This window comes from Peromyscus eremicus, chromosome 6 (assembly GCF_949786415.1).
Source record: "Peromyscus eremicus chromosome 6, PerEre_H2_v1, whole genome shotgun sequence".
In the NCBI taxonomy this organism is placed as follows: Eukaryota; Metazoa; Chordata; class Mammalia; order Rodentia; family Cricetidae; genus Peromyscus; species Peromyscus eremicus.
This window is the reverse complement of record NC_081421.1, coordinates 33,694,646-33,707,992: the sequence shown is the minus strand read 5'-3', so window position 1 is coordinate 33,707,992 and position 13,347 is coordinate 33,694,646. Positions and strand designations below refer to the sequence as shown.

Sequence of the window (13,347 nt, the reverse complement as noted above, 5' to 3'; positions counted from 1 at the left end):
ACCAACAGTGTTGAAAAGCTGGCAGAAGAATGAAATTTGATCCTTCTCCCTTACTAAAGGGATCAAAGTTCTCATGTTAGACCTGAAACTTCTAGAAGAAAGTGTAGGGAGTAAACTTCAGGATATAAGATTAGGTAATGACTTTCTGAATAGGATTCTAGTCACTCAGGAAATATGATCAACAATCAACAAATGGACTTCATGAAATTATAAAGCTTCTGTATTGCAAAGCAAACTGTAACAGATTGGGGAGGCAGCCTACAGAATGGGAAAAGATCTTTGCTAGCTATACATCTGATGAAGGATTAGTATCTATAAATTATAAGAATTCAAGAAACTAAAATATCTGTCTTCTCAAAAAGAAGATATATGGCTAAGTAATAAAAGTATTTACCATAATTAGACATTAGGAAAATATAAATTAAAACAACTCTGTGACTTCATGTTACCCCAGTCTGAATGACTAAGATTAAGAAAACAAGAGCCAGGCGATGGTGGTGCATGCCTTTAATCCCAGCACTTGGGAAGCAGAGGTAGGTGGATCTCTGTGAGTTCGAGGCCAATCCTGGTCTACAGAGTGAGTCCAGGACAACCAAGCTATACAGAGAAACCCTGTCTCGAAAAAACCAAAAGAAAAGAAAAAAAAAAAAAGAAAGAAAATCGAAGGAAAACAGACAACAAATGCTAGTGAGAATGTAGGAAATGGGAAGCCTTATGACTCTAAGTGGGAGTGCAATGATGCAGTAGTCATTATGGAAACCATCATGGCTATTCCCCAGACAACTAGAAATACATCTACCATTTGACCCAACTATACATCACTGTTATGAACAAGGCTGATCCAAGGCTCTCTAGGGGCCCTGTTGAAAGGACAAAGGGAACCTAGTTCTGTGTCCTTGTTCAGGGGCAGACTTGGCAAGGTTCAGGTTGAGGCCAGGGCCTTGTATGAGTTAAGGTTTTGTTTCCTGGGAACTTGGCTTCCTTCCCATAACCTGCAAAAGACTGGAGAGTTATCAATTCCAAGGCCACTGTGTGCTCAATCTGTGACACACTTGAGAGATCCTGTGTTCATCCTAGTGTATGCAAATTTTCTGCTGACACTGTCCCACACCCACCATTCTCCTTTCCCCCATACCCACAAACTGTACAGAAGGGGCTGTACTTCTTAATAAACTTGCTTGGCACAAGACACAGCTTGTGAGAAACTTGACCTCAGCTTTCTTGTCTTCTCACCTCCTGTCATCCCATCAGGAACCACTGCTGAAGAACAACCTGGTGGTCCAAGTCATGTCACTCCTACCTTGATAGAGGACTCTATTTTCCATACAAGGACACTACATGCTCATCCATGTTCACTGCTCCTCTATTCACAATAGCTAGGACATGGAAACAGCTTATATGTCCACCAACTCATGAAGGAATAATGAAAATGAGATAACTATATAACAATGGAATCTTATTCATCTTTAAAAAAATTAAATTTTCCTGTATTGAGAATTCTCTGTTTAGATATGTACCCCATTCTTAAATTGGATTATTTGGTTTTTTGATATCTAGTTTCTTCAGTTATTTATAAATTTTGGATATTAGTTTCTATTGGTTGTGAAGTTGGTAAAAAGTCTTTTCTCATTAATTAATGAGACTCAATTAATGGTGTCCTTTGCTTTACAGAAGCTTTTCAGTTTCATGAGGTCCCATTTATTAATTGTTGATCATAGTGCCTGTGTTATCAGTGTTCTGCTCAGAAAGTTGTCTCCTGTGGTAATGAGTTCAAGGCTATTTCCCATGTTTTCTTCTAACAGGTTCAGTGTATCTGACTGTTAAGGTCTCTGATCCATGTGGACTTGAGTTTTATGCAGGGTGATAAATATGGATCTATTTGCATTCTTCTACATGTAGACATCCAGTTTGACTAGCACCATTTGTTGAAGAGGCTTTTTTTTCCCCACTGTGTATTTCTGGCTTCTTTATCAAAAACCAGGAGTCCTAGCCAGGCAGTGGTAGTGCACACCTTTAATCCTAGCATTTGGGAGGCAGAGGAAGGCGGATCTCTGAGTTTGAGGCCAGCCTGATCTACAGAGTGAGTTTCAGGACAGCAGGGCTACACAATGAAAACTTGACCAAATTAAAAAAAAAAAATCAGGGCCCATATGTGTTTGGATTATTAATGTCTGGGTTTTTCAATTCAATTCCATTGATGAACCTGCCTATTTTTATGCCAATACCATGTGGTTTTTTATTACTATTGCTCTGTAGTACAATAACTTGAAATCAGGGACGGTGATACCTTCAGAAGTTCTTTTATTTTTCAGGATTGTTCTAGCTATCCTGGGTTTTTGTTTTTCCATACAAAGTTGAGAATTGTCCTTTTTGAAAAAAAAATGTCCTGTAAGAATTATGTTGGGATTTTGATGGGAATTCCATTGAATCTGTAGACTGCTTTGGTAGGATGGTCAATTTCACTACGCTAAATCTTACCAATCCATGAGCATGACATATTGTTCCATCTTCTGATGGATTCTCCAAAGACTTGAAGTTTTTATTATACAAGTCTTTCACTTGCTTGGTTAGAGCTACCTAAAGATACTTTATATTATTTGTGAAAATAATATAAAATTGTAAAAGGTGTTGTTTCCCTGATTTCTTTCTCAGTCCATTTGTCATGTGAATATAGGAGAGCTACTGACTTCTGTGAGTTAGTTTTGTACCTAGCCACTTCACTGAAAGTGTTTGTCAGCTATAGGAGTTTCCCAGGAGACTTTTTAGGGTCACCGTGTATACTGTCATATCACTTACAAATAAAGATACATTGATTTCTTCCTTTCTAATTTGTATCCCCCTCATCTCCTTCGGCTGTTCTATTGCTCCAGTTAGAACTTCAAGAACTGTATAGAATAAATATGGAGAGAGTGGGCAACCTTGTCTTGTTCCTGATTTTAGTGGAATTGCTTTGAGTTTCTTTCCATTTAAGTTAATGTTGGCTATAGGTTTGCTGTAAATTGCCTTTGTTATGTTGAGGTATGTTCCTTGTATCCCTAATCCCTTTAGGACTTTTATCACGAAAAGGTGTTGGATTTTGTCAAAGGCCATTTCTGCATCTAAGGTGACCAAGTACCAGAGACTAGATAGCTCAGAGACCTAGGGCAAAACAATATACTATTGGTCTAAACTAAAATAAAATTACTCTATGACTGTTACACTCATAGATCAGTGCCTTATTCAGTCATCATCAGAGAAGCTTCCTTGTGCAACAGATACGGAGATCCACAGCTAGCCAGTATGTGAAGAGAAAGCCCTTGGAACACATAGCTCTAAATGAAATGTCTCCATCAAATCCCTCCTCTCAAAGCTCAAGGAACCTCACAGAAGAGGAGGCAGAAAGAGTGTAAGAGCTAGAGAGGATGGAGGACACTAGGAGAACAAAGCCCTCTAAATCAAAATGTACAGATGGATCAAGGACCTTACAAAAGAACCTGATATCCTGAATCTGATAGAAGAGAAAGTAGGGAATAGGCTTGAAATCATTGGCACAGGAAAAGAATTTCTGAACAGGACCTCAATAACAGGCACTAAGATGAACAATTAATAAATGGAACCTCATGAAACGGAAATATTTCTGTGCAGCAAAAAACATCATCATTTGAGTGAAATGGCATCCTACAGAATAGGATTTTTTTTTTTTACCAACTATATATTGGAAAAAAATTAACAGTAAGAAAACAAAATGCCCAGTTAAAAAATAGAGAATATAAATGAACAGAGAATTGTCAAAAGATGAAATACAAATGGCGGACAAATGTTTAAAAGAGTTCAAAATCCGTAAGTTATTAGGGAAATGAAAATTAAACCGGCTTTGTTCATTCATGTTAATTGTTGCTCTATTCACAATAGCTAGAAAATAGAGACAGCCTAGATGTCCACCAACTGATGAATGCATAATGAAAGTGATATATTTATACAATTACAGCTAATAAGAAAAATGAAATTCACCAGTAAATGGACAGAGCTGGAAATAAACCATCCTGAGTGAGAAAGAAATGTTGCTTGTTTTCTCTCGGTTGTGGCTGTGGGTTTTGGATCTTTAGATGTGTGTGTTTCATTTGGAATACCCCAAAAGGCCAGGAAATCACTAAGAGTCTGTGGGGAAGGGCTTTTGTGGGAAAAGAAACAGAAAGCACTAGTATAATGAGTAAAAGGGAAAAATTGGTGTGGGGTGGGAAGAGTCAAAGAGGGAAACTAGGAGGGATAACAACACTAAAGACTTTTCAGGAAAGTCCTATAGAAACCTACTACCACAGAAGCTTCTTAAGATATATCTGTACATGTATGCTGTTACCCTAAAACAGGGCAGCAACACCCCTACTGGAAATCAGAGGCTAATAAATAACAAGTCTGGTCCCAGGAATGGATTACTTCTTCCGGAGTTGTTGGCTAGTAGGTCCCAAGCTTGATTTCTCCATGTTGTGTAACTCAAGTATGTGGTATCCACAGCAATGGAGACTTTACCTTTCCATTAAGTTCTGGAGGGTAACCAAGTGCATTGGCAATAGCCTGTAATATTCGGGGATCTTTGGGACCTCACTAGTCAACAATTCCAGAAGTAATCCATTTTCTGTTTTGATCATTGAACTTCAGACTGACAATAGAAAATATTAAATGTCAGTGTGGTGTCATGTGTTGCACTCAAAACCCTATCAAGTTGTAATCGTGTGGCTCTTAAAATGTGCCAAGCAGCAGATGAGAGAAGACCCTGTAAGGGTTCAGCTGCATATCGCTAACTCAGATGGTACAATGGTAACGACCATAGGTACCACGGAAACAAGTGAATATGGCTATTAAACTCACAGACACTAAATTCCCAATTTCATGTGATTTTTGTAGCATGAACTAAGTCTTTGGATTGCTCCTCATCTATCAAAATATTAAAAACAGGACTAGAAAGATGGCTCAGCTAGTAAGAGCATTAGCTGCTCTTCTAGAAGACCCAGGTTCAAGTTCCTGCACCCACAACTGCCTATAACTCTAGTTCCACGGGATCCAATGTTCTCTTCTACCCTCAGTGGGTACGAGGTATGCAGATGGTAACACAGACATACATGCATGCAAAATAGACATACACATAAAATCAAAGCTGTAAAGTGTTTTTTTAATTACAAGTTTAAAAAAAAAAAAACCTTTTAGCTATGGGCTGATCAAAAAACAAGCAGTGGCAAGACAGTGCTACTTTACCTCCTGGCAAGCTGCCTCAATTGTTCAGCACATCCACTGTCTGATTTCTGGTTGATAAGTTCGAGGATATTCATAGTTCTATGGAAGTGTCCACATGATAAACTCACACTAACGGCTGTTTCATGCTTGTCTCCTGTAAGTACCCATACTTTGATACCAGCCATTCTCAATGCTTCAATAGTTTCTCGAACTTTATCCTGTAGTCTAACAATAAAAGAAAAAAATTGGTAGAGAAAAATACTCCTGTAGTATATGTTAAGTATAAGCTACACAATATACATAAAGTATACTCTTTTTAAGAATGTTACAGTGTATCAACATAACTGAAATTTTCTTTCATTATGCAGGAAACAAGAATAAACTATAAGCGGCCATCTAGTTCAAAGAAACCAATGAATTAAAATATACAACTTCATGTTCTATCATCAAAGCTCGTTTTTATGAACCCAACTAACCAGGTAGCCTTCATAAACCTATCTTACTGGGAAGTGGTATAGGGGAAGGAGGGTTGAATTGAGGCCTGGTACATGCTAGGCAAGAGATGTGCCACAGTTGGGTGGTGGTGGCACATGCCTTTAATCCCAGCACTTGGGAGGCAGAGGCAGGTGGATTTCTGTGAGTTCGAGGCCAGCTTGGTCTACAGAGTGAGTTCCAGGACAGCCAAGGCTGTTACACAGCGAAACCCTATTTTGGACCCCCACCCCCACAAAAAAAGAAATGTGGCACTAGTAAGTCTAAAATTTCAAGTCTAGATCTCCCCTCACCCCACCCCAGTAACAGAAGTAGGTAAGGAGAGGTAAGTATGCAGCACACATAGAAGTCTAGGCATGAGAGATCCTGAATTCAGTTATTCTGCTTTTAGATGAGGCTCCTATAGTTTTCCTTTTAAATTAAACATCAGACTGTAGGAAATACAAGACTACATATGTTTAAGAAATCTAATGAAAACAAACAAAAAGTAAATAAAAATTCACACTTAAAATATGCATACCTCTGTAGATATAGGGAATAGAAGAAAACACAGGCTTAACTTATAAAGATCAATTTGACTCACAAAATTCAATTTAATTCAAGAGCTAAAATTGACATAGAAGATAGGTTCTAAAAAGTAAAACAAGTTGCAAGGAATTTATATGCTAACAGAAGGAGAAAAATCTTTAAACAAATAATTTAACATAGCATCAAAAAACAATAAACAGAATGTTCATAAAGAAGAGCATTTTCAATCATGTTGTTGTCAGAAAAGATCTTGTTGGATGAGGGTTAGTTATGAGTACATTTTATTCACAAATGCCATGGCAGGGAAGAAGAATCATCCAGGCAGAAGGCAAGGCCTTGCCAAGGAACAAAGGCATAAACACAACAATTTCAGCTACAGGTATCCAGGAGTATAGGCGTCAGTGAGGCAGTACTGAAGCGTGAAGCAGAGTGGGCACTAGTGGAAGGTGAGGATAGAGAAAGATGTCAATGTCTGATGATGGTATGACACACTGACTAAAGAACAGCAACATGGAAGAATAATACAAACAAGTGTGTCCTTTATCTATTCAAATAGCCAACGATAGAATAAAACAGCATTATTCTGAGTAGAAAAAGTAAAGCTTTAGTTTTCTATTTTGTTACAGAATGTTAACAGTATTTAATATACTAGAAGCACTTGACTAAAACGTTCTTTAAAAAAAAGATACTGCCTACTTCTGATACTTGCCTGTCTTCCACTGCTGTTGCTCCTAGTAATATCAGATCCTTCTCAATGTACTGGAAGACATCAGCCAATTTTTCTTCCCGTCGCTGCAAGGCAGTCCTGGCCTCAAATAGGCGCTTATCTATATCGTCATACTCTTTAGCTGAAAACTGTCTATAAGCTATACATAGTGTCCGCAGTCCTTTCTAAAGGAAAAAAAAAAAAAAAGAAAAAAAAAAAAAGAAAAGATAGGCATACACCTCTAAGAGCCAGATTCACAATCTAACTTTAAATCGTCTTTTATCTTCACCTGTGAATTGGAACTACACAAACTTAGGAATCTATATTTGACTACTTGATTATATGGGCATCAAATTTTCTTAATCTCTGAAAATTAGCATCTAAATCTAAATACTCCTTACTATATATTTTTCTTAGAAAAACTGAAAATAAATGTTCTAGCAATAGAACTTGAAAAGAGCAGATTTTAAAATACCATATGACCACATTTAACAAATTTCTAAATAGTGCCATTTCCTGATTTGTAAATAACACTCTCATAATTAACATTCAAGATGCCATCAGATATTAATATATGTACTAGTTAATTCATTCTGCAACAACTCTATGTGGATGCTGTTCTAGACAATAAAGCCTTTGCTTGTTAGAAATCACAGTAGGTAGATTATAGGCAACCCCAAACCAGTAACAGAAGTAGGTAAGGAGAGGTAAGTATGCAGCACACATAGAAGTCTAGGCATGAGAGATCCTGAATTCAGTTATTCTGCTTTTGGATGAGGCTCCTATAGTTTTCCTTTTAAATTAGAGTCCCATTACATAAAATTAACTCTTTCAAACAGTGCCATGCAGTGTTTTTTAGTATACTTACAAAACTGTACGATCACCACCACTATCAGAATATTTCACCTCCAATAGATTCCTTATCCATTAGTAGACACTCCCTTCTCTTCCCTTCATCCAGCAGCCTTTGACACCCACTCACTTGTTTTCTATGAGTCTGCCTATCCTGGATCTTTTATATAATGTGTGGTCTCTCTTGACTGGCTTCTTTCGGCAATCTTATCAATGTTCATCCATGTTGTAGCATATATCAGACATCAGTATTACATTTCTTTTAATGACTAAGCAATATTCCATTACATAGCTGTATCATATTTTATCCATTCATCAGTTGGGCATCTAGGCTTTTCCAAGTTTGGACTATGAACATCCACTTATTAGATCATATGTGGTCATATCTTTTCCCTTCTCTTTGGTGTACACCACTCAGGTATATATAGCTAGGTCAGGTTATAACTTCATTTTTATCTTTTGAAAAATTGCCAAACTATTCAAAGGCTGTGTGATTTATATAATGTGTACAATCTCTAGTTTCTCCACATCCCTGGAATAACTCCATATTCTTTTACTAAGTCCCTTTCTGTCATGCTAATATGTCCTCTACCACTGAGCCACACCCTCTATTTTTTTTTTTTTCTTTAAAAGTCAGAGTCTAATTATGTTGTCACAGTTGCTTTTGAATTTCTGGACTCAAGCTCTTGTCTTGTTTCTGCCTTTGCACCACTGGCCCAGGATAAACTGGGGCAAGGGGAAGGGACAGAGAAGGAGAGGCAAGGGTGGGAAAGAGGCAAAGAGAAAGAATAGAGACACAGCCATTCAGGAGATGAAACCCAAGGATTTGTGCCCCAAACACTATGTTTGCTATGTGCCCCAAACATATAGGCCCCAAACACTCATGTTTGCTACGGGCACAGTTTGAGTGGTACACACAACCAGAAGTCCCTACCAAAACAGGTTTTAGAAGAGAATTACATGTTACCAGATTAAAAATCAGCTTTTACAACAAGAATAAAGAGCCAACATTTAATGCAAAAGAACTAAGAGCTACAGAATTTTCAGAACTTGGATAATCTATTAAAAAGAAAAAACCTCAACTGTTTCACAAATATATTTTTGAAGTTTCTTTTTATTTTTTTCATTTTTAAATAATAGCTATCTGTACTTACCAAAGCAAATTCATCTACATGAATTCTGGTTTTTGCTATTTCTCCACCTATACATTTAGGGAGAATTGAAGATTCTGCTCCTTTAGCAAATAAAAGCTTCTCACCTAAAAGGAAAAATAACTAGTTATCAAGCTCTATATTCGGTAAGTAAATATACATAAAAGCTTAGATTGGTTACCTGAAGGTGCCTGAACAATTACACTCATTCTCCTACGATCTGAATCAAATTCCAGGATATGAAGCAATTTGTACCTAAAAATTAAGAAAGATAATCCTTAATTTTTAGAGTAATAATGTGAATATCTAGAAAGAATAAAGGATAAAATACAAGTGTAAAGTAAGAAACTAGAAGTGCATTATTATGAGGATAGGTTCTAAATTATCAATAATATTACTAGACACAAGGGAGATGGCATTAAGTCCTCAACAACTAATAAATACTTTACAGTCCTTGGGTCATTTAATTCCCACAGAAGCCAAGATGAAGACTACTAAAGAGATTAATATCCAATAAGCTGGTAAGCAGTAGAGAAGGACAGGAGCCCAGCTCTGCCCAGCTGACTGATTCTCCATCATTTTCTGTCCTAACACATCTTAGAATTCAACCTTTAAGCAGTCTTAGGGGTTTGTCAGCAACAATTCTGAACTTGGGGCAGGTGTGAGGGTGGAGGATCAGGGAGCAAATGCCTCTTTAGAGAACTGAGAGGAAACTTAGGAGGATAACTGAAGTGGGGCTTGAAAAATTTTCCAGGAGAGAATTCTATAAGGATATGTAAGCAATGAATGCTCGTAAGTAGACAACAGGTTCCTTCATGAAAGTAGCTTCAGAATGGGCCTTACTTCTTTAGTATGGAAACGCATAGCAAGCATTAAGGTTCACAGCAACGGGCATGGACTAACTTATTACGGTAGAAAGAGGTTAAGTAGACTGGTGTTCCTAAACGCTTGAGCATAAATTCATAGACAATACAAGGGAACCTGTGCTGAGATGCAGCTTTATGGCATAGCATTTGCCTAATATTCCTGTGACACTGCTTTTGATCACCAGTACTTCAAAAACAAAAGATTACACAAAGAAGTTTTCTTCATCCAATGACCTATGGAATCTCAACCTCAAGTGTTTAATATAAATTTATAAGGAAACTCAGTAAACAGTAAACTAAAACACAGCATACTGTTGTAATTGTGATGAGATACAATATAATATTGACATCACTCTAGAGAAAAGGTTAGCAAGTGTTTTACGTAGAGAATCAGACAGTATTTTAGACATTACAGGCCATATACATACATACATATATATGTATATATGTATGCTGTATATTAGGACTTATTCTTGTATGCAAAGCAAGTGTTTTACTATTAAACTATATCCCCAGACTTTCTTTAAAATTTTGAGATAGGGTCTTACTAAGTTTCCTGGGCTAGCCTCACTCTATGGCCTAGGCAGGTCTTGTGACCATCTGGCTGTACCTCCATACTACCACAGCTATTTTATTCTTTCTCCTTCTCTCCCTTACTGTCTTTCTCTTTCCTAAACAACTCTAAATGCAATCTAGCATAGCTTGTAGGCTATACAAAAACAGACTGGAGGACAGAACTGGCCTATAGGCCATAATTTGCTGATTCCTATCCTATTTTATACTTATTGTGGACTATAACATATTTGAAAGAACTTACCTTTCGAGTCTTCCAAGTACTTTAACCTCCATAGTTTCTTCAGAAATGCCTATAAATATAATACCAGCTCTGGGAATAAGAGGAACAAAGAAATAACAATATTTAAAGGAAGATATTTCATATTTCACACTATACCTTTATAACTTGGTTTGAATGAAGGTACATTAATTGAAAGTTCAAGGTACTTTACAGTACTGCCTTTGAATAATATGACACTATTCTTAAGAATTTGACAGGTCAGACTACATCCAAAACAATGCAAAGTATTTTCACAAGTTTTATCACACAAAATTCATACAAGATCATTTAAAAAACCTTAAATTTACATTTGAGAATTTGTATGACAGCTCTCTAATATTCTAACATTTATTTCAAGAGTAGTCTCTGAGGATCAGAAGAATCAGGCTCAATTACCTTGCTGCAGCTTCCACCAGAGCCTTTTCATCTGGTGAAGATGCATAGTACTCGAGCTGTGCAGGTGCTAGGTTGGACTGCCAGGGACCATCACCGATGCCATCAGTTTGCACATTGCTGATCTGTACAGTGTGGCAAAGACTGACTGCTTTAAAGAAGAGGTCATGTTCTTTGATCTGTAGAAACATAATATTAATGATCTAAGCAATTTCCCAACACTATATAGGACATAAACCAGACCTAAGACCCTGAGAGCTAAAACAAAAGTGCTAATGACCTGGCTGCCTGAGTGAAAACTGCAAATTTGAGATTTCAGTCTCATACTGTTTTAGGAACCTTTGGTATAAGTGCATCTCTTTAGAAAGCCTAAACAAACTGCAAGCTAGGAAGACTATGTACTTGGAAAGAAGTAAGGTCTTAGAAAGAACAAAATACTTATTTTTTCTCTTTTTCACTTCAAGGCAGTAATAGCATTTACTAACTACCAAGCTAAAGCATTGAAGATGCTTAATAATGACAAGCTAAACTGTGCTGTAACTACAGTCCCAGAATAGTATTTTATGGTGCTAAATCAAGACATCGATTTCAAATGCAGACTTCTTGCTTCACTGATAAAAACTTCCCGAGTCCATCTATTGAAGAAAATTAATTCATAGGAACCCATAATCACTAATTGGAAAACTGCTTACTAGTTCAGTTTCACTTTCAGGACTGGTTTTAAAGGAAGAACTAGCTGTGACATGTGCTGAGTTGTTGAGATGGGATAAACCACCAAGGTAAGACAAGCTTCCTTCTGTGGAGTCTGGTGTTGGTCCTTCAGGTACAAGTCTACCATTGATTTCTTGGTATTTCATGCCATTAATTGAACATTCTCGAAACTGCATCTCATTTTCTGTCAGTGTTCCAGTTTTATCTGTAAACACATATTCCACCTAGAGAAACAGAGAACAAAAGAAACCTTTGTGGTCATGGGTCAGTGTTGAACAAGAAAAACTTTCTCCTGTTTTCTAAAGTCTAGTCTATTAACATCAATATACCAAAGCTGAGATTCTTACAATCTAAGAAGCTATTACTGATGTAAAGAAAATAAAACAAATTAAAATATTTAAACATTACATATATATCTTTTGAGACACATTGATTTGCAGAGGTGACTACGAATAAGGTATAAGAATTTCTTGTCTATCTCTTGGACAAGTACATTTAAAATAATATGATTTGACACTTATTAAGGGTAGAAGGCATGCTTACTAACCTAGAAAGTGAACAGGGGCCAAGAGAAACGGTATAAAAACAGGGAAAGGAACAAAATAATGTGTTAGAGATGAGAAGGAGTCTGTAAAGGACAGGAAGTTATAACTGAGGACAGGAAACAAATACAGTGAAAAAAATAACTGTTAAAAATAACATGTTTTAAAAGGTATGTAAGACAAATTATTTTATTACTCTTGGAGGCTGATCCAAGGAAATGAACTCTGAAAGGGAAGGATACACCAGTGAAGTCTTGCCAGCGAACTTATGGTGAGAATCTGATGTACTACTGTAATGATGCTAGAGAGAAGTCTTTTGAAAAGAGAGGCAGTGGGGCTCCAGAGAACAATTGCTGCTCCAATAAGAATAGCACCCCTGAATGACTGTAATCCCGGCACTGAGGGGGGCAGGGAAGCTGATGGAGCTTGCTGACTGCCAACCAGCTGAAAAATTCAAGCTCCAGGTTCATGGGAAAGCCCTGTCTCAAAAGGAACAAAGTGGAGATTGATGGGGAGGACCCTCTCTGGCCTCCATTTATACACACAGAAATGTACTCCCTCAACACTCACTCTCTCTCTCTCTCTCTCTCTCTCTCTCTCTCTCTCTCTCTCTCTCTCTCCCACACACACACACACACACACACAGACACACACATATAAACACATACACATATATACACGACAAGAATAAAAATAAAACTAAAAAAGTAGAAAAGGAGGCAGCTATCACAAGAAAACAAAAGCAAAACTACAGACCAGTATTTCTCATGAATATATATGCACATACATGTATACTAAGTCCAGAAACATATAAAAAGGATTATATATCACAAGTATGAGACATCTCAGGAATCCAAATAGCCTAATGTGTACAAATTATCAGACTGATATGTGTCCTTTATTCTATTAATAAAATGAGCATCTCAACAGATACAGAAAAATCACTTGATAAAAATCCAATACTCTTTATGATTAAAAACACTTAACATACTATGATAAGAGTTTCTTCAAAACTTGGTAATATACTGAGTGATTTCCTCCTATAAGCAGAGATATAAGACAA

At 37.0% G+C, this 13,347-nt stretch overlaps 1 protein-coding gene across 4 annotated transcripts in view; it reads right to left on the bottom strand.

Annotated features, from left to right (window-relative positions):
• The window catches only part of Atp11b (ATPase phospholipid transporting 11B (putative)), a 99,820-nt gene that overhangs the window by 36,729 nt on the left and 49,744 nt on the right, over positions 1–13,347 (bottom strand). For all 4 annotated transcript variants that reach the window (XM_059265357.1, XM_059265359.1, XM_059265358.1 and 1 more), the window contains exons 13-19: positions 11,724–11,966; positions 11,035–11,210; positions 10,621–10,689; positions 9,119–9,192; positions 8,941–9,044; positions 6,938–7,119; positions 5,230–5,433 (exon numbers count right to left, since the gene is read on the bottom strand). In XM_059265357.1, the coding sequence (XP_059121340.1) occupies positions 5,230–5,433; positions 6,938–7,119; positions 8,941–9,044; positions 9,119–9,192; positions 10,621–10,689; positions 11,035–11,210; positions 11,724–11,966 (1,052 nt within the window). The remainder of the gene's footprint in view (positions 1–5,229; positions 5,434–6,937; positions 7,120–8,940; positions 9,045–9,118; positions 9,193–10,620; positions 10,690–11,034; positions 11,211–11,723; positions 11,967–13,347) is intronic.